This window comes from Notothenia rossii (genome assembly GCF_949606895.1).
Source record: "Notothenia rossii genome assembly, chromosome: 4".
NCBI classification, from domain to species: Eukaryota; Metazoa; Chordata; class Actinopteri; order Perciformes; family Nototheniidae; genus Notothenia; species Notothenia rossii.
In genome coordinates this window covers 31,498,532-31,524,931 of record NC_136902.1, presented here as the reverse complement: position 1 = coordinate 31,524,931, position 26,400 = coordinate 31,498,532, and the positions used below count along the sequence as shown (strand labels likewise).

At 41.4% G+C, this 26,400-nt stretch overlaps 1 protein-coding gene across 1 annotated transcript in view; it reads left to right on the top strand.

The window, feature by feature from the left end:
• LOC307036707 (protein-glutamine gamma-glutamyltransferase 5-like) overlaps positions 1-23,835 on the top strand; it is a 69,377-nt gene extending 45,542 nt beyond the window's left edge. The window contains exons 13-16 of the mRNA XM_079677251.1: positions 3,008-3,220; positions 3,780-3,940; positions 18,862-19,001; positions 21,185-23,835. Of these exons, the coding sequence (XP_079533377.1) occupies positions 3,008-3,220; positions 3,780-3,940; positions 18,862-19,001; positions 21,185-21,341 (671 nt within the window). The 3' untranslated portion in view covers positions 21,342-23,835. The remainder of the gene's footprint in view (positions 1-3,007; positions 3,221-3,779; positions 3,941-18,861; positions 19,002-21,184) is intronic.
• Positions 23,836-26,400: the final 2,565 nt, after the last annotated feature.

The window sequence follows — 26,400 nt, the reverse complement described above, 5'->3', positions numbered from 1 at the left end:
TTTAATTGTGGTACAAGTCTTTTTTGTTGACTTAATATTGCGGCAGTAATCTTAAACAAAGTGCCGCGAGGGACTAAACAAGAGAAAAAACACTGTGGACGCGCAAAAACTCAGTCTTTCCAACACAGTATGCGTTTGACCTTTTATTTGTAAAGCAAAAATGCAATATTCCATATCCATGTACATGCATGCGTGCGTGCAAGCATGCGTGCGGTCAACAAAAATGTTCCTTCTCTAGCTCACCCCCCCATCTATTACCAAGTGCGCAGGTAAAAGCAACCGTATATAAGCACAAACGTCACCACACAAATCCAATGACACGCCCACCACCTATAGTGACTCAAAAAACATGTATCGTAACAAACACAGAAATGGCTTCATATGTGGCTCCTACAGCCACTCCAACATCCAATCACAGAGCTTGAGGACTAATCACGGGGGTTTGTAAAGGAAAGCGGATGTTGTAGTCCCAAACGATAGCTGAGGATTCTGGGTAGTGTAGTGTCTTCGGAAACTCTGTAGTGTGTAAACTCCAAAAAATCTATTTGTTTCTCCGAATCGAAGGTTAAAAACTTTGAGACCGGAAATACTGTTTTCACCCCGTGAGGGTTGACGCCAACTTCACATGGAGGCTGCGCAGGGCCGGTCCTTTACATTTTTGTGCCCCCCCCCCCTCCAAGCAATACAGAATAGAATTTATAAAGAATAAATGAAAAATCTCTACAAAAGACCAATACACTACAAAAACTGAAACGTATTGACATGTTGGTTATATACATAAAGAAGGTTTCAAATGTATTAATTATTGTATGAACATTTTTTAATTGGGGGGTAAACGTCACATCCTCTAGGGCAGGGGTTCCCAACCTTTATTGTGCCAAGGACCGGCAGATACATTAAAAAAGATTTGCGGACCGGTTGTCAATTTTAGCTGATTTTAATATTTACTCACCAGCAGGTGGCAACAGAGGCTAATTGTATTTAACAGCCTGAAGAAATACCAATATGCATCCAAAACATATTAATAACGTTTAAAACTAGGATACAATTAAAACAAAAAATTAGGACCGCTTTACAAATATTAATATAATATATAATATAATATAGCCTAATATGGGTGGCAACAGTGGCTAATTGTATGTAACAGCCTGAACAAATAATAGAACAATATGCATCCAAAAAATATTAACAATGTTTAAAACCAGGATACAATTAAAACAAATTAGGACCACTGTACACATATTGATATAACTGAAATGTCAGTGAGACCCCTGGGCTTGTTTGCCAACCATAATAACGTCATACCGGGGCGTTCGTTCCGGTGCACTCCGACAGCATTTAGCAATACATCGAGATTAAGATTAAACTAACTTATTTTGGGAACACCCACATACCTATGGAGTTGGCCAGATGTGTGTAAATTACTGTTCATGGTAATTTGAAAACAAATGCCGTTGTTGGACACACACAAACACACCGAACATACACACACACACAGCGGAGCTGAGCAGAGCACATACACACACACATCATGCGCCTTTGTGACCGGACATTTCCTTCATACAACGAGTTATAGGGGGAATAATCTGGCCGATCGATGTCTGTGTGTGAAACGTAGCAGCCTGCAGTGGGGAACACAGCGAAGGCGGTGTGTACGCGCTTGTGCTGCACTTCTCAGAGGCTGCCTCCTGATGCTGCAGCCATTCCATGAAGTGAAGGAGGTTTTACAAATAAAAAAAATAGCTCTACACCCCTGGCCGCAATGTCCTTAAAATGAAATCTGAGTTCAAAATATATCTCAAATAATGTATGCACTGCCATTTCCCCACATAAAAATAACAGTCTGCAATTAAACGGTTGTCTCCTGTGTGCTCCACTTCCTATTGGCGCACCGGTAACTTTCTCTGTGCACGAGAGGCTGAGACCTTATGCTAACCAATTTTGAATTATTTTGGATGTTTTGGATGAATAATATCCAATAAAATATTTTTAAATATTTCTAATTCTGCAAATATTACGATAAACTCACAGCTATTTCGCGGCCCGGCAGTAACACCTCCGCAGCCCGATACCGGTCCGCGGACCGGGGATTGGGAACCCCTGCTCTAGGGGGTCCGGGGGTATGTCCCCCCGGAAAGATATTTTTTAACATTTTAAAGTAAAATGCTTCAATCTGTTGCAATTTGAGCAGAATTACTAGAGACTAGATAGAGGGTACAACTCTAAACACCCATATGAAAAAGATTGGTTTACATTTTAATAACCAAATAAGTATGTGAACATAACAAATAACCTACCATAGCCAATAACAAATAAATGTAACGTATTTTATTTTTGTTGTTCATTTATATCTTATTTTAAGACATTTATTTATTTATGCATATTTTTTTATCTCTCCAGTTTTAAACGATATTTTTGGTTTACTGTCCTATAGTATACATTGAAATTAATTCAAACCTGTTTTTATTTATCCTAATAATTATAAAAGTGTGCCTCGGAAATACTTGTTTACATAAATTGTGACAAAATCGTTTGAGACCCACTGAGATAACTTAGACTAAAGTGAACTATCTAAACACTCAGTCCTTTACCTCACTGAGCTGTAGTTATCAGCCTCAATCCAACAACAATCTGCGGTACAGATGCGCGCCCTCTCTCTCTCTCTCTCTCTCTTGCTCGCTTGGAGGCTCGCTCGCACTTTGGCTGTGAGCTGCGGGCGCCTGATAAGTCCACATCCCCCAATTTCATCACTTACAGCGCCCATCGTACAAGGCAAATGAAAAGTTTATAAAACCTTATATAAAACCTTACATAAACCTTAATCTGATATAGAAATAACAACTGATTGAGAACCCTTTCTTCCTCTCCCTATTTTTCTGGAGCAAACTTACAAAAGCCTAGTGTTGCTGCCTGATCCGTACTGGAAACCCAACAATCTGATTAGGTCATTTACAAAGCAAGAGAAAAGGTATGTTACATGTAAGGCAAATCTCTCCTTCATCTGCAGAAGAAATGCCTCCTGGTTTGGAGGTGTCCCTAAGCCTCAAGAGGGTGCCAACAGTGGGTGAGAGCATTGTCATGTTTGTAACGGTCAGGAACAACTCGAGCAGCTCCCGGGTTCTGATGGAGCACGTCAACGCTCAGCTGAAGGAGTACAACAGAAACGCACAGGAGAGCTTCTGGAAGTCTCACAAAGAAGAGTGCATAAAGGCGGGGGAAGGTGAGAAGAGGATAGTATGAGTGTGTACTTTTTCTCATGCTAAAGAGGCCCTTTGGGGTTTTCCCTTTCCTGTAGCATTATAAAGGTTGGTGTGCATGTAAATGGTCTGAAGGGGCAAAAATCTGTTTCTCTCCCCCACACTCGACTGAAACGCATCCATTGGACTCCTTTGTTTACTTCTCTAACATAGTGACATCTCTAAATAACACTCAAATCTCTAAACAGTTCACAAAAACCTATATAACACACTACAGGAAAGGGAAAAGGCCAAAAATGCATAAAAGCACCCCTTTAACAATGAATTATAAAGCTGGTAAACAAGAAGCTATACTATCCAATCATATTGTTCCTTTCTAAAAACTACAGGAATATCCACCGTGTTTTTAAAAAAAAAGTTATCAGGCCTTGCTTTTATAATATGGTCTAATTTCTGTTAGGCCAGAAAAGGATAGAGGTTTTTAAGCCAATATTTTTCCAAAAGACAGATATTTTATGTTAAGCTTGAAGAAGGGAAAACACTTTGTTAAAAATGTGTATTTTTTTGTGTGTCCATCTGCAGTTCTGAAGCTGGAACACTCCATCCTTCCCTCTGAGTATGAGTTTGTGTTGGCAGATGATGACATTATGAATGTGGCAGTTGTGATAAAGGACCTCCTGACGAAAGAAAGGTTCCTGGCCACGCAGGAGTTCAACGTAACCTCACCAAAGATAACCGTGGAGGTACAGTACAGCAGCAAACTCCACCCTTCACAAATACACTGTGCTGTGTTCTCTCTATTTCTTTTTCTTCTGCAGCGCTCTTTACTATGATATTCTGTATCCTGTTGGTTGCACATGACAAGATTAATGTACGTAAATGAAGAGCATAAACCAAAATGTAACCAACATATGTTACTTTTCTTTAGGCAAACAACCTCCAAAAAATTACAGTTTTCCTTATCAACCAGCGCTTTTAATATAGGTACTTTTGTCAAAGAACAATGTTTTAAAGGTTTTTATTTTTTAATAGATAAGCTAATATTGCCCTTTCGAGCAGAACATAAAAATCCCTATGCTAGTGGGTAGCACTCAGTAGGAATGGTACTCAACTGTAAAGTGTGTATTGCACATGGGCAGCGCTATTGCACGCTATTGAGTTTTTTCGGTGGCTTTAGTGTGTCTTCCCATGTAAATACTTAATTTAAATGCATGTCAAACAAAATAGGATCGGTTTTCAATTTATCTCCATCCGAGTCTGAAATCCAAATGTCCCACATCAAACTGTGTTATCATTAAACTGTAGTCAGGGTAAGGGCATAAAAGGGATAAAGGCATGGGTTTGAAGAAGGTCTTTATTCTTTATTTTTGATCCACAATAGCTTCCATAAAGTGTTGTCCAACACTCTTTTTTGGCCAACACAAAATCAAAATAAATAAAAAAAGTAAAGAGCAACAGGTTCCAAACGACCTAACTAACATAAATCAGTATTTGTTGATGGACATTTTGAAAGAAAATGTCCTTATGATCCATCTGACGTTTATATGGAGGTAGAAGAAGCTTTAGAGAGCCAGTATTAAAGTTTTTCACAAAATAAAAAATTGTATTTTTCCAGAATATCAGGCCCTTTTAGATGATAATCATGTTTAAATCCCACACAACCTTGTAATGAATGTACAATGCACCACTTATCTGGCTGCTCTTGACCAACTAGTTTCCTGTAATTCGAAAGAACATGTTTTCTATCTGCTGGCAGCAAGAATGCTTTCTGTTTCTGTTGGAACAAAACCTCAACAGGAATGTAAAATGAGAACAATGACCTAAAGAAAAATGTAGTTTGTGCTGATTTAAAGCCAACTCGACCACACCTGCATTCCTTTTTTTGTAAAGAAGTGTAAGTGTTGACCAGCAAAGATTCAAAGGATTTGTTTATGTGTTTATTGATTTCACTATTTAAAGCATAAACACAACAGATAACAAAACAATGGGTTACGTATTGTAACCCTAGTTATATAAGCACTGGCGGAGCCCTCTACTGGCCTCTATGGGTACTGCCCTTGACCTCACTATGCGAGCGTTCACCTACTGAAAAATCTATAAACGTAGCCGGCCCCAGGGGCGGGTCTACCTGAGTGTGCGCGCAGGCCCACAGTATCAAGGCGGCCTCGCCTCCCGACCGTTATCCTACACCCTATTCAGCGAGCGGCATAGGGCAGACCGGGCCCCCTAGTAGAGGGCTCCGCCTCTGCTTGTATAACTAGGGTTACAATACGTAACCCATCCTTATATCTCTCACAAGCTCCGCCCTCTACTGGACTCTATGGGTACAGTGGGTGGAGCACTGATGGATACACGCCCTGTCGTCCAACAACCCATCACACTGCCCCTAGCCGGCATTTTTTGGTTAACAGCCACTGCACCGCAACATCTCCTCCCTCGGTTATGACCCTGGAGGAGCCGGGGCCGCAGTTTACTTGGCTGATAGAGCACACCCAGACACGCTTACCTCGCAAAGGTTGTGCATGGGAAAAATAGTGAGGACGGCTCCCCCTGCCCTAAGGAGCATGGGAAAACACAAGTGCAATATGTTCGGGGGGGGGGGGGGGGGGGGGGTCAGATATCTACTGACCCACAAGACAAGGGCTCTAGACTCCCCTCTTCACACCATCGCTGTGGTGGATCCTGCTCTCGCTGTTTGGATAACTTTGTCAGACAATCCCCCCTGTCTCAGCCTGTCCCTCTCAGGAGCCAAGGTTGGCCCAGAGAGGGTAACGGCCCCACTGCACTAGCCCCCTGAGACATCGCCCCCCAGACCTGAGGAACTGCCCAGGGCTGGCTGGCCCGCCATCATCTGTGCCCCCCCCCCCCCCCCCCCCCCCTCAAACCACAGCGCCACACGGCAGTCTGGGGCCACTAGGATGACTTAGAGGTGTTCTCGTCTCACCCTCTCCAGGAGGGGGAGAATGAGGCGCAGCGGTGGAAAGGCGTAGAGCAGCTTTCTTGGCCATGGCTCGTGTGCAAACGAGCCAAACGAGCTCGTGCCCCGCCGAGCCATGGAAAACCACAGAGTACAGTGGCTGTTTCGTCGGTTGGCGAACAGGTCCACCTCCGCTCTCCCGAACCGGGCCGGGCCCTGATCTGCTTCACCACCTCCGGGTGAAGCACCCAATTGCCTGGCGGGGGCCCACCTCTTGACATGAGGTCGGCCCTCCCGTTCTCCAGTCCCGGGATGTGGAGGGCTCTCAGAGACAAAACAATCTCTGAGGTCCATAACCACTGCTGTGGTCAACAAGGCGGCGGAGCGGACTCCACTCTGCCTGTTGATGTACGCCACTGTGGTCCAGTTGTCGCTCCTCACCAGCACATGTTTGCCCTGTATTACAGGTTTGAAGTGCTGGAGGACCAACCCCACTGCCCGCAGCTCTAGGAGGTTTTTGTGTTGAGTCTCCGTCAGAGCCCAGCGACCACCTATAGCTCTCTCCAGGCAGGTCCCCCCCCCCCGTCTGTCACGGATGCGTCTGTGAACACCGTGATGTAGGAGGTCACTCGCCCCAGCGGAGCTCCCCTCCGGAGATGCACTGGGGACCCCCAGTACCGGAGGTTGCCCACCACTGAGGGGGTGATAGTTACCGGACGTCGTTTGTGCCTCTTGGGATCTAAACGACGGCCGGCAAACCACCTCTGCAGACGGCGCATATGCAGCAACCCCAGCTGCACCACGGAGTGAGCATGATAGTCAAAGCTGTCACTGTTGCCCCCTGTCACATTCTGTGAACTGCCCGCAGCAGGGACGCCTGTCTGATTTCTGACAGGGTGGTGCGTAGCCTGCCTGCATCGAGCACCATCCCCAGATACTGCACCTGCTGGTGAGGTATGGGATTGCTCTTCTTCTAATTGAGCGCAAAACCCAATTTGGTTAGCTGTAGGATCAATTGGGCTGTGTGAAACATTGCCCATTCCCTGGACCTGGCCATGACTATGAGGTCGTACAGATAAAAGAAAACCCTCATGCCCTGGCCACGCAGCGGCTGAAGCGCTGTGGCCACACATTTGCTGAATGTGCGTGGGGATAGGGAGTATCCCAGGGGTGGCCAACCCGCGGCTCTCGAGCCGCATGCGGCTCTTTGCCTAGTTTCATGCGGCTCTTCAGTTCATATCGAATTTTATATGTGTGAGTTTGGGGGAGAGACACTGACTCCTGACTAGTGTTGCACGGTGTACCGATACTTGAAAGGTATTCCGCGATACCCTGCCGTTAAAAACGTTACTATTCCTACGTTTCATTAGTATGGTACTTTAAGAATGACGGGGGAAAGTACTCCGGTGAGAAAGCGCTGTTTTAATAAGAGCCGTGTGTGTTCAGCGCTCTGCTTCCACTCCCTGCACTGCAGCAGCCGTGCCTACAGTCCCGCCCCTCTCAAGCACGCTCTAAGTCCCTCCCCTCTCTCGTGCACGCGCTAGCTGCCAGAGCATGTGAGAAAACGAGAAGCATGGCTGCAAGTGGGAGTGCAACTGCTGCTGCGCCTCGGCTTGTTGACAAAAAAGACGCCAGAAGCGAAATTTTGATGTATTTTAGCTATACCTCCGACATTGAGGGCAAGCCTACGGACACCACGAGGCCTGTCTGTAAGAAATGTTTTAATTTGATTTAATACGAATTCTTGTCATTTATTTTATTTATTCTCATTGTTTAAAAGTTTGTGTTATAGTTATGGTTCTGGTGTGAAATAAAGCACAATAATTACATTTAAGACTGTTTCGAAAAAGAATCGGAATTCTTGTCTTGGTATCGAAACCAAAATGTTGGTATCGTGACAACACTACTCCTGACAGTTAAACCTGATATTTAGTAGGTCTGTTAAGTATCGAATGCTGATAATTCTGACGTAATTTGGCCGGTCAAAGTTGTTTGGGCTTGGATAAAATCGCTCTGTTACTTTCGTCCCAGCTCTACGTGTGTATGTGTGGTGTCAGGTGTCAGTATGAGAGGATGACAGCGCGTCTAATTTTGATGTGGCCCAAGAGCCACTCACAATAATATCTGCAATGCAGTGAACCAATCACGTTTGAGGGGGGGGGGGGAAACCTAACGTTGATTAAACATTATCAAGTGTTTCCCTTACCATTGTCTTGGAGGGGCGCTGCGCTCCGCCAACTGAGCCCCGCGCCCCCCCCTGAAATTGAAGGTGTTTAAATAATATATAATTTTTTTTTTTAAATATATATATATATAGCACCAAATTGCAAATAATCTATAACTACTGTCACTTTTTACATTGAACATTTGCTCTTTTATTAAATAAACTAAACGCTTTCATTTTGAGTTGTGAGTTTATTGTTTTTGACCCTAAGAAACACTGATGCATTAATCAATAACAATAATCCACAGCTCCTCTCTCTGCTCCAGAGGATTTAAAAAATATATATCCCAATGCCACAAAAATGCATCAGTGACGTGGTTGAAATCTTGTCTCCAGAAAACAAAAAACTGAAACAAGCGGTATCAGCGACTGTGTGTTTGATGTGGCTCTTTGCAGTAACATAGACAAAATGTGGCTCTTAACCTCTGACTGGTTGGCCACCCCTGGAGTAGCCGAACGGTAGCCTGTTGTACACGTAGGCTACCCCCTGGAAGGCAAAACGCAAATACATTCTGTGCCTTGGAGCAATCTCGACATGAAAGTAAGCGTCCGTCAGGTCGATGGTTGTGAACCAATCGCCTGGCTGTACCAGCTCTACTAACTGCTTTACAGTTAACATCTGGATTTGTTTTGCAGCCGATGTTCCGATTTAGGCTGCGGAGATCTAGGATTGGTCTGAATTCTCCTGTTTTCTTGGGAACCAGGAAGTACATAGAATAAAGACCCCTCTCCCTGTGCTGGGGGTGCACAACAGACACCACTCGTTTTTGTAACAGGGTCTGAATCTCTGCAGAAAGAAAACCTCCTGGGATGGTAGATTTGTCACTCTTACACCTTTGAACAGAGGAGGGATGCCGCAAAACTGAAGTGTATAACCCAGTTACAGCGTCCTGTCCATCCAGTCTGTTAATAGCTGTGCTTCCATTCCGCATAACATTGTGTTGTGGGATGAGCAACCAGCTGGGGGGCCATAGCTAAGAAGCTGTGATACTCCCTGGTGGCCCACTCCGCCGCAAAACACCCCATGAAGGGAAGTTCTGCCCATGGGGGGCTGACACAGAAAGGCCCTCCGATTTTTCTACTGAGGTCCCTGAACGCGCTCTCGTTTCCCTTAAACCAGGGGTGGGCAACATTTTTCATATGAAGTGCTATTTAAACAAATAATTGTTATCAGCGTGCCAACCATAGGTGCCAACGATCGAGAATTATCAACGGGGGGGGGGGTTAAAGAGCTTGACGCTCGTGAACTATCAGCAGGTGGGCGGGGGAGCCTCGCTAGAAGCAGTGTGTGGACCTGTCAGCGCAACTTACATGATGCCGAATTTAACAAACACATAATAAATAATTGGTTTAAACGGCATAATAATAAGGACGATCGTCCGTTCTGTGATTCTCCAGAGCACACATGTTAAGATATTAGGGTCATGCAGAGTTAGATGAGATCTCTGTCCCTTTAAGAGAGAGAGAGAGAAAGAGGGGTGTGGCTTGTGCATGTGTGTTTGTGGATGGTAGCAATAGAGTTGGTTTGCAGACCACAGCAAGGGGGCGGATCCTATAGGGGGCGTTTCCTATAGGGGGTGGATCCTATAGGGGGCGGTACCTAAAGGGTTATGAGCCCCGCCCCCCACGTATTTCTTATAGGTATATAACGCTCTGTTTCTCATTTATTTTAATCCTTATGAATCATAAACGAACTTTGAAAAATAATAATTATAATTAATTTCCATAAAGAATGAACAGTATACAACCCACAGAGAAGACAAATTAATTGACCTATTGACAGATCATAATGAATACAGAGTCAATTTGATAGTTTATCATAACATAGGATATATTAAACTCGTAAATTGTAGGCATATCATTTTTTACTGTTTGTGCAGTGGTAGTAATTATTATTCAAATCAATCAACTACATTTTATGGAAGATATTGCTGTATATCATTTAACAACATGAGTAGAGGTTTCTGTACACCTAAAATACTGAAGTTGAAGTTACTGTCGTGATGTGTATCATTCATTTGTTCATGTTATGACTGGTGGTAAGATTAATTAAATTAACGTATTTGTTATTTTTGAAACATTACAATACACATCAAATACTAAACATGAAATGTATAGCATATACCAATACATTTTACAAAGGAAAATATACACAGTACAAACAAAGAGGAAAGTCTTCATTAAACATAAACATTTTATTGAACATAAACATTTTATTGAGAGACAATAGAACAAGAGATGTTTGCCTAATGGAAGCCTAACCCCATCAGCCATTTTCATGGAAGGTGCCTCCAGCATAATAAAAACAGTCAATGCTGCAGAATCCTGCCAGATCATCTTCTGGGTACATTCCCAAGAGTTGTCCTCTGCGCCCATGTCCCCTGTAGCCTTCCGAGTCCTTGTACAGGTTGCGGCACTCTCTGCAGCTGGAGATCTGGAACGGGACCCCAATTTGTCCCCATGAGGGAAGCGAGTCCCCACATGTGAACTAATATATTCATAAACTAAACATACCATTTACTATGCCAGTGAATGTCACTATGTTGGCTTTATGAGTTACCGGCATAGGATCCAACAGAGGAATTTTTCCTGGGCAAACAGTGCAAAAGTTCTCAAGAGGTATGAGGCGCTTTGGCAGTGTCGCCATGTTCTGCGGCGAACACGCATCCGTTGACAGAACAGCTGGCAATTTCTTGTGGTCCAACAAGTAAAGAACAAGTGATGTCAAAGCGGCTCCCTCAGGTGGATAGAGAATGTCCTCAGTACTGTGGCCTTCAGGATCAGATTCAACAAAGGTCTCAAACACATCACTGTCTGTACTTCGGACCTTTAGGAAGAGTTCAGGTCGGGTCTGATTCAAGTGCCATTTTGCAATGGACTTATGAGCACAGGAATTCTTTGGCTTTGAGCATGGACGCTGCCAAGTATTTCTTTTTATGTCATAACATACAGACACTCTCCCTAACCGCGAATAATATGAGGTGCATGTTTCAAGTACTGACACATAAACTCTTGATGCGCCACTGCAAAATGTCACCTCTTTACTCAGTGGGCTGTTTTCAGACTCAGCTTTCTTCTTTCTGACTAGACACATTCTTTTTGTGTTGTCAGAAATCCATTTCTTCCCAACCATATCTGACAGAACTTCCTCCTTCAGTGTGACGTCTGGTTTGGATGAAGTAGGACAGTATATCAGAGACCTAACATGAATACACTGAAACCCTAATAATTTACTTCTTCTGGAAAATTCTGATGCCTGCATGCAATTTTCAAGAAAATGTTCTTCCAACATCAAAAATGCCCTTTTTGAGGTCTAAGCATTGGGATGGAAGATGGTGACTAGAAGTAATATCAGGAACAGATGATGAGTGACGTCGATCCATGTGGGTCTTGAAGTTTTTCATATACAGTTCAGTTTTACACAAAGGGCATGTTGTCCTTTTGGCCCTTGACTGGACTACTTTGCTGCGACTGATGGCTTGGAGTGGAGTGGAGGCTACAGATGCTGTGGCAATTTGGGAGGCTGCAGAGGTGACAGGGTAGGCTGACGAGGCCACCGTGGAGGCTGGTGGGGAGACAGTGGATAGATTACATTATAGCAGTATAGTTGTATAATACATTTTTCCCATGTTTTGTTTAAGTTGTCTTTAGGGGGAATAAGGTTATGACCACTGCTTCTGGTGTGTTCATGTACATCACTTACTCTGGCAAAGCGATCCAATGCTGCAGGCTGCCCCTGCGCACTTCTGAACATGTTTCAGAATAGTGGGCTGGGTTCTGATCTCCCCACAGTAGCAGCAGTGGAAATGCGAGGTTTTGCAACACACACCAGGCCTGTACACCTGTACATTGTGAATCCTACAAAGAGAAATCCAGTTTACGAATGACTTCATTCTTAAGGCAATATAAAAATGTAAACTGTATTCAAATTCACGTTAGAATAATATTAGTTAGTAATAGTTAATTGGTTAGACTAACTAAAATTAGTCAACTATTTGTACATTTTGGAAGATCTGCAACATTTATTTAGATTAAGAAATACCTCCATGTTTAACAGCCATTCTTCTATGGGTCTGCAGATGTGCCACAATATGGCCATAGTCCCCCACCTTGCTGCAGAATGTGAACTTGTATGTATTAGGGCCTTCACAAAGGGGTGTTAGAGGGGCATCCCCCTTGTAAACAGTTGGGTGAATCTGGAAGAAAATGAGGAATTGTTTACTATTCAAACTGTTTTTATTTGCACTTTCAACAGTAACCATTCATATCACATAAATGACAGGAAAGTTTTTGAATGAGCTTTGATATTTATATTTCAATTGGATTGCTTATTAGTTTATGCAGCTCTAAGGGTCACATCATTTGTATAATATAACTAGTGTTTTTGTTTATCGATATTAGGTAGTTTTTATTATGTTACATTCTTTAACCTGTCTTTAATAGTGTTAGGTGAGCTATTAAGCATGTGTTAGATGACCAGTGACTCTTCTCTAATCATATTACTTTACCACATTTCTGATGATGCTATAACTAATGTTACATAATTATAGAAAACAAATCCGAAGTGTTATTTTTACATATTGATTAGCAGCCGACATTTACTGAAAGGATGCGTCCGTCTCTCTTCTGGTTCATTACAACCAGTAGTTACAAACTGTTACAGTTACAACCTTAATCAGTACCGCACATCTTATTACTCAATTCAACCAACCAAGCTAGCCATGTTGTCTATCCGAATCCATACCATATTATTTGATTAAGTTACAGTATGTAGGGCAGGCCTACTTATATTTCCAAGATAATACAACAGTACACAACAGTACACTAGCATCATGCTAAGTGCTGGTTAGCATCACAGCATATACGCTAACCTCAGGTCAATTAGATGATCAGCTTTGGTAACACAAATCAGTATTGTTACCGAGCCTGATAATCTATTGACCTATCTAAGCTTAACGTTATTACAACAGTAGAGTAGGCCACGTGTTTATAGCATCATGCTAAGTTAGCATTTAATACCACAAACATTTTGACCACATATAACTATTTACTTTATTAACGCTTAACGAGGTTGGACAGTCGATGTTGTACTTTGATAACGAGACAATTGTGTGTTAAGAAAAATGACATTACAATAAATTAGGGCCGGGACTCGATTAAAAAAATTAATCTAATTAATTAGAGGCTTTGTAATTAATTAGTCGAAATTAATCACATTTTTAATCACATATAAATATTTGACTTGAGAACAGTGAGAAGCAATTTTTTTCACATGGATTTTAGTATACCATTGAATGACTGAATACATAAGCTTAAGCAACAAAACATTGTTTATTTTTTTCAAGGTGGTACTTAACCAAGACCAACAGAAAAGTGCAATTTTTGCCATAAAGTGTAGCAATAGCATATTTAGGAATATAGTACATTTCAGAGATTCAGGTAGCCTATAGGTAGGTAGAGATTCTGTAAACTATAACACTTTGTTTTTTAAGTAAAACACAATACTTTCAAGTACATTCAGAACATTAGAAACCCTGACTATTAGAAAACATCTCTCTGTTGCTTCAGAGGCCATAACAGACTTTGTTGATTTACCAACAGTTGATTTAAAAAATCTAATCAATTTCAGTCCAACTCTCTCAATAACCTTGGCCAAAACAATAAACAGTTCAACATAAAGTGCCAGTTGCACCAACAACGTAATAAATAGTTCAACATAAAGTGTACCATTTAAAATAAAATTAAAAAGTGCCAGTGATTGACCTCAATCCCTCCTATTCTTCCAATATCCTAATGACAAATAAAATCTCTCTGTTGCATAGGCCACTGTTTGATCAACGCGAATTGGGTGTGGGTCCTTGTACTCCGAGTCCGGCTAACGTCCACAATAGCTTCCACGCTAGCTGCTATATGTTTTGCATTGAGGTGATACTTGAGGCTTGTTGTGCTGCGGTGATATGCGAATTCCTTTTTGCGTAATTTGCAAACAACCGTGCTCTTATTGACGCTTCCATCCGTCCGTTTTTTAAAACAAAATGTCCCATCCACGGGGCCAACCAAAGCGGTCTCATCAGCTTCTTCGTTCATGTTTGACTATTGTTCACTGTGGTTGTTTTTGTCTGAAGTCATGAACGTTCGTTGGTGCTCCAGTATAATCGGTACCCCTGAAACTCATCCAGTGAGAAACGTTCCGCGGTGCAAAAATAAGTGCGATTAAAATGCGTTAATTTTTTGAACGCGTTAATTTTTGTGTAATTAATTAATCTTAATTAACGCGTTAAAGTCCCGGCCCTAACATCTCTGGAAAATACTATTACCGCTGTTTCAAAGTGTTGTTCGGCCATCTCGAAAGAACGAATGACTTCTTCGGCGAGGATTTGTAAAAGCAGCTGGAATCCCTTAAGTTGCATTACTGCCACCTACAGTATGTATTTCTGCTGAGTGTCATTATTCATAGGATCCTCCCCTTATAGGAAACGCCCCCTATAGGAAACGCCCCCTATAGGAAACGCCCCCTATAGGATCCGCCCCCTGCCTGCGGTCTGCACCCAGACCCGTCTCGATGGTAGAACGACAGGTAGGGAACGTGTGTATGTTTCTGGAAGTGAAACGAGGAAGCGGAAAAACAGGTCTGTGATGTATTTTGTCAAACAGAAGAACAGCTAAATAAATGCAACGGCCTCCCAAGAAGAGCTCGCCTCTCTCCAGTCATTTAAGCTAAAGTTGGTTATTGAACCTGAAGCTTGTTGCTTCTGCCCTCCTCGACTACGGTCTGGAAGCCGACAGGAAAGTTCAACACACAGATGGCCAGTCCGCCCCTGTGTAGAATATTATTTCGATGAGAGAGGAGCAGATCACCACTGGGCTTTCCACTAAATACACAGCCACGCAAAAACTGCGGCATTTGTACAGCTCCGTATGGGTACTGCAATTAGTGAAGTGCTTTCCTCCGTGGGGAAACGATCAGCACTGCACCACGGAGGAAAGCGGCAGAAAGTCGCCTGGAGTTAAAGAGAGCGGGGCTGCGTTACGTGCATGGCTTCCTTCTGCAGGTAACGGGGAGACGCGCTCTGGCGGCGGTCTCGTTCAGGATCCGAAAATACAATTTCAATATTTTGCACACTTATTCCACTTATTCCTAGTGTGCCACTGGTTACGGTGCCGCGTGCCAATGCTGGCACGCGCACCAGGGGTTGCCGACCCCTGCCTTAAACGGAAAAATGCATTACCCGGAGTTTTTACGCTAAGTGCCGTGTGCCTACTGACAATCACACACCGGCCATAATGCCCCTGTACCCGCAGAGCGCTCTGATAGCACTTCCTGCGGTTTATTACCCTCGCCTGCGCATGCCCACTAGCTGCTTCCTTTACTGGAGTTACAACTGGGGCAGCGAGTGGGGAATCAGTAGCCTAGAGTTAACATTATGTGGAAGTGTGGAATTGTTGAAATAAATTACATTTAGACTGGGATAAATGCAATCATCTTTTTATTGAAAGTATGCCTCACATTACTTGCATTAAAGAGTCCCACCGGCATGGGCGCGGGAAGGGGGGTGCTGAGGGCGCTGCAGCACCCCCTAGCGGCAGGCAGGGGGTGCGGAGCTCCCCTGTCTGAATTATTATTTGACGGTTATTGCTGCTCCCGCTGTGCATAATCTGTGTAATATGTAGCCAATAAATTCCACATTGTTGGTAAAATAATATTTCGGCCTGCCCCAAATGTTTTTTCTGTAGCCCCGGACAATTCTACCTCAATAATATAATACATTAACCGTGCTTTACGTGAACCTCATCAAGACACTAGAAAGGACGGCAGGACTGTAATTTCCCGTGTTCAGTGAATGCAACAGAGGCAAGACACCAGACCAATCAGAGAGTTGCATGGAAATAAAAGTGTGCTTGTGTCATTCAAGCTCGCGGCTCTGTGTGTGTCCGGAAATAGCGCATTTAGTGTGTGTGAGTGAGGGGGAGAGAGAGAGGGACCGGTGCCAGCAGCAGGGATCGTGTTGTTAGCATCTGGTTAGCTAGCTGCACTAACGGACATACGGAGCTGTTTGTTCCACAACAAGCTGGAGGAGAGCTCTCCTCTCAGACTGAGAGGCTCAGGTGAGCTAAAGGACTCTGAGTGTTTAGATAGTTAACTTTAGTCTAAGTTATCTCAGTGGGTCTCAAACGGTTTGGTCAAAAAATATTCAAAAGATTATTTCCGCGGCACACCCTCACATGATCATTATAGTTATAAAAAAAATAAGAGAATAAAGGAAAAACAGTTATGAAATACTATATGGCAGTAAAACAAGAATACAGTTTGAAAGGGGAGTGATTTGTAAAATATCCATAAAGAAAAAGAACATCTGCTTACAGTTGTGTTTCATCTGGGTGTTGAGAGATGTATCCATAGATCTCTTAATGTTGCTCTCAAAGTGCACCAGATTGATGCTTTTAACTTCAATATTTAAAAAAAATCTTCCCGGGGGAGCATCCCCCCGGACCCCCCTAGAGGAGGTGAGGTCCGCTCCCCACTCGTAAAAAATAGCACTTTACCCCTGCCTATATGCCGAGAGCTGATTATCGAGCCTTCATTGTAACAGTCGCGGGTTTACTGTGTGTTTGCGTGGGGGAGTTTTTTTTGTGCGTGCTCTATGGTGCCCGTAATACTGTTCACTGGAGTCCAGCACCTCCGCACCCCCACTCAAAATACCTTCCCGCGCCTCTGCCCACCGGGACACTTCCTCCCACGGCCAGTCAGCTCCGGGAGGACGGCGCACCCCACTCCGAAGCTCTCTGCTGAGGTGGGGCGGGAGCGGAATTCAAAATGTTATAGAGAATACAAGATAAATATAAATAAGAACATATGGATTCAAAGTGATGACAAACTTACAGAACAAAACATGATAAAGCAAAAATAATAATAAAAAAAGAAGGAAATGTTATTTTGAAGTGTTTAAGTATTTGTGTATGTGGTATGCTTATGTTGCTGTTTTTGATTTGTACTCCTGCATTGACTCCTAATCAATAGTAATGCTAAAGGTCACTCAGTGCAACAAAACAATATAGTAATACAACAAGAATGCAGAGATTTTAAAAACATAGGGAAAAGCAGTTACAAAAAGGTGGATAAATGGTCTTGTAGGAGCTTTTTTTTACCCTTCCACAGTTTGGTACCACTACATTTGACAAAAAATTCCATTAAAAGGCTTTATAGGTCGAAAAATACATAAAATAATGCAATAGAAAAATTGGTGCAAGTAAGTTGCAGGAACAACAATATATAGCCTACATATAATATAGAATAAGATAAAACAGAGTTTACATTTTAACACTCTACTGTATAATAATTAGAATGGAGCAGGAATGAGTCCTAAACCTGGAAATGAGTCAGCATTTTTTTGGTTCCCTCGTCTCAAAGTCAACTGTTTTTTGAATCAATTTCCAAAGTTAGTCAATATCATAGAAAACAGCGGTTGCTAACAAGTGAATAAATGAGACGACTAAACATCATCACGGCTAACATTAGCCGCTGTTAGCGTAGCGGTGGTAACGTGAATCTTGTGACTGTAGTTTGTTTATATTGTAGCGATCTGCATTTATTGTTCAAGTGTTCTGTTAACTGTTTGTGTCAGGCTTCTGTGAGGAGAGCAGGTAGGGGCGGGGTTGGGGAGCAGAGGGTGGTGTGTGTGTGTCTGTGTGGGCGCGTGCAGGTGAGTGAGAGGTTGGCGCGAGAGGAGAGAGAGTGAGAAAGGACGGATGAGAGCCGTTGGTTGTTAATAAACCTGTTTAACTTGAGAACGCTTCACTCGTCATTCCGACACGTCCGGGTGGACGTTACAATATAATAGCACCATCTCGTTTTCGGGACCCCCTTGAAAACAAGATGGTGCATCTCAAAGGTTTTATCCCAATAAATACAATGTCTATAACAGCATAACATTAGCTTTGAACTTCTTGTGATTGCAGTTCCAATGTGGTTAGATGCCTGACATAAGGACTGTGGTTAACACTGGCTTACAAGATTTGTTTGTTCTCCGACCAAATATGTCAATAAATGCTCGACTTGTGAATATCCGGAGCTTCTATGTGTCATAAAAACAGCGGTTGCTACATAAACTTATAAACGTCATCACATGACACAAGTCTGCCCGGTTGTGCGCATCACCACCACCCAGACGATGCAGTTCGTTTATAGCTCAGCATTAGCTTTTTACTCCTGCCGATAAATGGTAATTGTGGTAATAATATTTGGAGATTATCCTGCTGAACAAAACATCTATGTACCATAAACGTTTGCTAAAGAGTTTATTTTTTGCAACATTCAGAAGTCCAATGGTAAAATGTCATTGCTTTGTATGTAGGGAGCCATGTGCTAACTTCCAGGTTGACCTAAAAAAAATATGTCATTAGTGCACCACTCTATACTGTAAAATAAAATAAAACTGTAAAATATTTTTGGAATAATTTATAAAGAATTATTGCACAGAGCTTGTTGTCTCGTGTCTCATCATTTTACTGTGTCTCTTCCACAGATTGAAGGAGGGGGCAGCATCCAGATGAAGAAGGAGTACAAAGCCCATGTGTCCTTCACCAACACATGCAGCAATAGTGTGAATGGAGCCATGCTGACAGTAGAGGGGTCTGGCCTGCTGCAAGGCAAACAGGAATCCAGGTGAGTCTGACACAAGGGCCTCACAATAAATCATCTTGTGCCAAAGAACAGGTGTCGTTAGAAAGAAACCTTGTTACCTTGGAGGGTTAGACATATCCTTCCTTTATCTGTGAGCTGGATGAAGAGTTGCTCTGTAGTGTCAGTGTCTGAGGAATGCTGTCAGATCAGTTTGTGCAGAACGATAACATCTGAACGTGTTTAGCTAAAGTATGGACCTGTCATCCTCGTTAAATGCAATAATATATATGCATGCAATGATCCCCTCCTGACTTTCTAACCATTATTCAAATTCAAAGTACAATGTTCTTCATTGGCAAAGCAGCTAACGATTTAAATCTAATTAAAAAAACTACATTTGTTAAGAGCATTATAATCTATGGCAATAGAAACTAATTATAAAATTGACATTTACTTAAAAACACTTAAAAAGCCAAAAACATACAAACTACAACAAGCTAAAAATAAATAATAACTGTTGAGAAATACAAGAATAAAAACACTTAATAATTAAATGCAATGATGAGGGCCGGCTTCAGACAGAGGGTGAAAAGAGGTGCTCCAGCACAGACAGTATGAGAAAAATAAAGACCATTTTGAACATTAAAGCATGGAGACATGTCACTATGGAGCACGACGTACAAATATGAACCTGAAAAGGAGAAAAATAGTGCCCCTTTATGTTCAAATACACACATTAAAAACAAACTGGACCTATACACATTAGGCCCAATTTACACATACATTATTGTGCTATAAAAGAAAAACACGACAAAAGAAAACAGAACAAAAGCAATGTTACCTTCCTGTAGGGACGTTTTCAAATGTGTATCAGCGGTAATGAACACAGCAGAAACAAAGAAATGTGGTTTTACAATACTTTCTTAGCCTATTTGCTCCATGCGGGGGCTTGAATCGGAGACCATCTCAACCCAAGCCAACCCATGCTGACTGTGGCATGTGGGCATTATTGAAATCCACATGTTCTGCTTAGCCTTTATTAGAGGGATTTCATTTTGCAGTGATCGCTTTTACCTCTCACCTTTGTTTCTGATGTTTAAATTCCTCCTGATGCAAATTTGAGAAATGCCTTACAGGAATGTAACACTGGTTATGTTCTCTTTTCTTTTGATATGTTCTTCTGACAAAGCTGCAACTGCATTTAGTTGTGCAATCCCATTGTGCAGAATGAAAATAACGATCTATGAAACCTTTTATTTTTTAGACAATCTGTTTTTCTCTGGGTTCTCTTTCAGTGTCACTAGTTCATTATGTTATAAGTGTTTGCAATGTATAATCAATAACACATTTTAATATCCATTTGTCTTTATTTGTTTTTAATGCATTGTAGTGTTAAGATTTAATCTCATGTTTCCCTCCCAGACAGGAATAAGATTGCTAAAAAGAGAAGATATTCAGCAGAGTCATGTAGAGGGATGATTGTAAGAGGGATCATTGTGCTTTAGCATTTGTTTTATTCGCTTGAAGGGGCCCTAAATGTTCATATTTGTAATTGTTGCCTCTACTGTGACATCTCTCCATGCTTTAAGGTTCAAACAGTCTTTATTTTTCTCATACTGCCTGTGCTGCAGCACCTCTTTTCACCCTCTGTCTGAAACCAGAGCCCAGTCTGCTCTGATTGGTTAGCTGGCCGGCTCTGTTGTGATTGGTCCGCTGCCTAGAGATGTCCCACTCCTCAGCCTTTCACGTACAATGTGTTGGAGTGCTGGCCAATAGAAGCGCAAGTGTGACAAAGTGATTGTGGATAGAACAGACACTACCCACAGTCACTATGTTACGTAAGTAAACAGAGGGGTCCAATGGAGGAGTTTCAGGCAGAGGGGGAGTGTGTGGGAGAGAAACTCCCTCTGGAGGGAACACAGGGATTTTAGCCTTTGCAGACCATTTACATGCACTAACATCTATATATAGAGCACTACAGGAAAGGGATAACCTCAAAAAGCATAATAGGGCCCATTTAATAATCTCCACATGGTAAAAGATCTTGAATAACTTGAAGTATAAATCAACACTCATCGCCGACACACACAGAACTATTAGAATAGTTTTTGGCTATCTCACAACAACAATTGATCTCTGATTCATGGCTGCTCTGATCATATTCTAAGTGGGTCCCTGTGTGTGTTGAAATGGGGAAAGATTACAGTTTTTTCTCTCTCTGTTAGGATGGCTATCCTGAAGCAGGACGAGAAGATAGAGAAGACAGTGACCATCATGGCCGCTTGCCCCGGCACTAAACTGCTGAAGGCGACTTTCTCACACAGTAACAGCCCCAAAGCCATTTCCAGAACCTTCCACAAAGTCACCGTCGTGAGTGCATGACACTCATGAGTCCATCCTCCAGAAAAGCTCCAGGAAATTATTTTCTTTGCAGTAAGACCTGGACAGTGACTTTGTTTTATTGTTAAAATGTTGTGTTTTGGTAGTCTCCATTCATTGATCCATTCAAAATAATCAACATACACTATATTCTGTAACGGTGATCGGGTAAATCAAAGTCAGAGAACAATATTTCTGTATTATATCATACATGGTTTGATCATTTAAAAAAATATCCAACAGGTTCTACATACATGTACCATACTATACACAAAACACTTTTTATATATGATAATATGAATATATCATAGTATTTAGTACTTGTCTTCTTTACCTTTTCTTTTGGAGTTGCATACATACATTTCCATCAGTAAACTCAACCAGCTGATTGTCTCAGAAATGTCAGGCAAAACGAAATGTCTCTAATATGATTGGTAGCAACCTATAGAAAAAAATAACTTATTAAGTAGCCAGTTTCAAAAAGATCTGATGACAGCATTATGAGTATGTCTTCACACTGATGGTTCATATATAAAGAATACAAACTGTATACTTTTCACTTTATGATTATAAAGAAGGGGCCTTATGTGAATTATGATTAAATAGTTATCACAAAGATACGAGATAATGTCATGATTCCTTAACCTCTACTAGTGAGTCAGATCATGGGACACTTAGTTGCCTTTAACTTTCAAAGTGCTTTACAGATTAAAAGCAAAAGACATTTGAGAACAAATACAGCATAAATACAATATTAAAAAGGCATTTGAATCTCGTAGCACCATTTTTCGCATAAATAGCATAACAAAATTATATATATTTTTTATGAATCAACCAAATAGTAAAACGAATAAAAGAATCAAATAGAATGAGGTGGTTTCACAACAAAGCAATATTATAATAAATCAAAAAAGAAAGTCGAGCAGATCAAATACCAACTGGAAGATGGGACTGCAAGATTATTTTGACTGATGTGGCAATTAGATATCGAAGAGATTCATCATAATTGAATGATTAAAAAACACATAATACATGCTCATTGCGTGATTTTCCTTTTCAACAGGATCTGTACCAAACTAAAGGCTTTTTTGAGTCTGTAGAATACAATTTGTAGGGCGGTACTTCTCTGCTGCTTAAAAATACTTAAATCATATTGGGATTTTGTTTACACTTTTGATCAAATGTGCAGCCCTTCTGGAAGAGGTACCAATACAGAAAATGCTTGATTTCCCTTTGACCTACTTCCTGTCAGCCTTGCCAGTCAAGTTTCTCACCATTTATAGAAAATAGCAATATAACAGACATTTGTCCTGTCAACACCCCCAACGTGCCTTTGACTTTCTGCGAATGTCACTGAGTTCAAACTTGTAATCATGCATTACGATGGAAATGACAATAGTGAAGCTAGGTAGATTGTGTGCTAGATAATAAACGTGTAACTTGTGATTGTCCCTTCACAGGCTGAACTGCATTTCTGTTATTGAGTATCAGCACTAGATGGCAGCATTGGAGTGTCTACCAATGGTTCTGTATCTGTTTTCTCTCAAGAAATCAATGATCTGCTTTCCTACGCTTTTGACTCTGGTTATTTTTATCACTTTGCCTTTGGCACTGCCTGCACCCTGTGATCATTCAGGGAATATTTGACATTTAGTCTCAGAAGTCAATTTAAATTAGTGGCTAAATGATTTTCCTGTGTTCCTTTGCCCCTTTTGTAAAACTATGTCCCAGCTGTCAGTTACAGTGCAAAGAGCATACATATTTTTCCATGCACACCAATTGCTTAATGCATCAGTAATTTCTTTTTAATTGGCACAATGTCTTTATTTAAAAGAAATATTTACTTTTTCATTGAAAAATCTTATTTGCTGTGAACATCGGGAGAGAGAAAGAAATGTTAAAATTCCTATATTTCAGACTTATTTCAGAACTTATAATCACAGATTCTTGTGGCTAAATCTTTTGACTTGGACTGATTTGAGTTGAATAGATAATTAAACTCATCAAATTTAGAAAAGTTCTCATCATGCATTGCTTCATAGTTAAAAGCAGCCATTTAACCCCTGAAAATAAGTCATGGCTGCTTCTCTGTTTTCTAAAATGTTTTTTTGTGTGTTGTGTTTTCACATTATTTTTGACAGATGAAAATGTGGAGCTGAGAAAGCAGGGTAAACAATGCAACAATTGTCCCAAAGCTGGAACCATAATAAATTAAACAATCCTGACGACGATAATGTTTGGTATACATTGATTTTAAATGCTCCTTTGTTAACCTTAGTTTTGTTGTTAAATCTTGTTACATTTCAGGGATAATTGTGTTCAAGATTCATAGTCACCAATGATGACTGTCCCATTGTTTGTTTGTTTATTGGTTGAGTTGTCCGGCATGTACAAAAGAACATAAATCACAGATGCGTTAAAGCAGATTATAGCAGTTTGCTCTTTTCCATCTGCAGTCCACATTATTGAACTTGTCTTAAATTCACTTCACTATTTATTTACCCGTCTATTTGTCCTTTTGTCTTAGTACTGTCAAATATTGTTTCCAGTTTCTATCATATAAAGTCATGCTGATCCATTACTCTTTGGTTCCGTAGTGTATATACAAATAAAGGACTGGCTTATCTTAAGCCAGTTGAGTAGCACTTGAAATGTTTGGCTCTATGAAACCTGATGTGCTTATATGATTCTGTTTTCTTCAAGGTTGTATCTTCCTGGTCGAATGTACTTACTGTAAGTCGCTTTGGATAAAAGCGTCAGCTAAATGTAATGTAATGTAGTGTTTTGTCATTGACAAAAAAGCTAATTGATCAGCATATTAAGTGATGTATGTATGTAACACCTCTTAAATGTCAGCTTCATTTAGCTAAACTCATATTGTTAGGGGAGCTAAACCCAGTTTAAATGTTTTTCTATAGTGGAGAAGCATTGTTAACTAATATAAGGTAAACTCTATTCGTGTTATATACTTTTCCAAACTCTTTCCATGAGTCCTGCATGGTGTACAGACCATTGCCAGCAGCTCGAAGACCATTTTGGCCACTGAAAGAGAGGCTACTTTACTGTAGTAATTCCTTCCAGAAATAGGCCCATCAGAAAGCCTGTAAAACTATACTGAGTGAGCGCGGACAAGGGCACTTTACTGCTCACCCTGCACTTTTCCCTGTCAATATAATGGGCTTATAAATGGGATGATATAGAAGACCTCAGCTCTGTTTTTGGGCATTTAATTTCAGGCAGCTCTGAGAAGCTTTCCACTGAGATGCTTTACGGATGCAGCTTCCTCCACGAGGATTGTTTTGACCTGAAGGATTCCAGGCTGACATGTTTGTACCGAGCAGCTTGTGATCTCACCTCGGTGTCAGGGAGATGGAAGCAGAGGGGTTGGCAGACGGAGACGATAATCAGACTCCACGCTTGCTGATTTTCAGACAAATTAAACGTCAGGGGAAAGCAGGGAGCGGGACCGCTGGGCTGCTTTGAAAAGCTGAGGCTATCATAAATTATGAATGGCTCCCCTCTCTGCATCCCTCGCTCTCTTCAACCATCCTGATCTTCATCCATCCTCGACTGTTGATCCCATTTATTCCTTTCTTACTTTCTTCCTCTTCCTCTGTCATTTCTCCCTCCTCTGCACCAATCACCTCTTTTTTAATCACTTCTTCTTCGCCTCCTTTATCTTCTGTCCACACCTCCCTCCCTCGGTTCTCCCCCTCATTTCTGCCTTCTTTTTGACTTCACTGATTTTCCTCCCTCCCATCCATCTGCTGTTCATTACCTCTACCCTCCTTAATCTTAATCACTTTTTCCTCTTTTGCATATCCCTCCCTTCCTTCATTACTTCCTTCACTTGGACCCTTATTGCCTCCTGTTTTCCCGTTGTTTTCTCTTCTGATTTTTCCTTTGTCATTGTAAGGCCAATAGTTAAGCTAGTAAACATATCTATTTTAGATATTGTTTCAAACTTTGACTTTAGTAAAGATCCTCAAACACAGCCCACTATCCAAGCAATTCCAATCATATTAGACAATTCTACACCCAACGATTAACAGCCAATACTAACATTCAGTAAAAAATGCAGGTCTCCTATCGCCTATTTACCTATTGGATCAAATATAAAAGTCAGCCGAATTAGTGTTGATATTGCAAGGAGACGTACTGTGTGAAGAGAAATTGAAGATGTTGTTTAATTGCTGATATATTTATGATCCACGTCACATATTCAGTTTCGGCGGCATTTCTTCCAGTTTGTCCAAAGGTCTTCTCATCAGAGCTCTATAAATAAAGAACTACGGCAGACGTGTAATATTTAATGCAGCCGAACCGTGTATTACAATGCCGTTATGTGATGACTTCCAAAGAGAAAAGCAAGCACACTCGGAATAAAGTATTCTTTTCTTTTAACATTTTTTTTGGGGGATTTCACATCGCATAAAGACCATATCCCAACCTGCATTGCGGCTAAAACATCCAATCACCGAGCTTCAACGATAGCTGAGGATTATAGGTAGTTCGATGTTTTAGCCTATCAAAACCTCTGTTTTGTATTATAGCAGCTAACGCATGGAAACAATTCATGGGCTGCACAGGTTGTCATGTCCGACTATCACAAGTAGAATAATAATGAAAAATACGCCGGTAAAATGTGCCTGTAGAAAACGGCTTATGCCACAAAAGGATAGCAACAATTAGTCAAGATAGTCAGTTTAGCTTCGGTTGCTATGCTAACATCACCCATTTTATACCAGAGAAACTTTCATACAGTGTTGTGATGCCAAACAGCGTCAATTCAGACTGACACACATTCACTTATGGGGAATTAGGGATATGTATCAGCTGCTTGTGTGACAGTCGGACAGTGAATACTTTACAGCAGCCGCTGCTGTGAGTTAACGGGAGAATAAACTCCAGTGGACGAGCAGCACTGCAGCAGTCGGTAAATGCAGCTGAAACACATTAATAAACAATGAACCACGGCACCCTGGAGAAAAGTATAAGCTTGGAGAAGTCGTTATTTTATTTAAATCTGACTTTGTGTGATTAAAAGTAACACGATCATCGA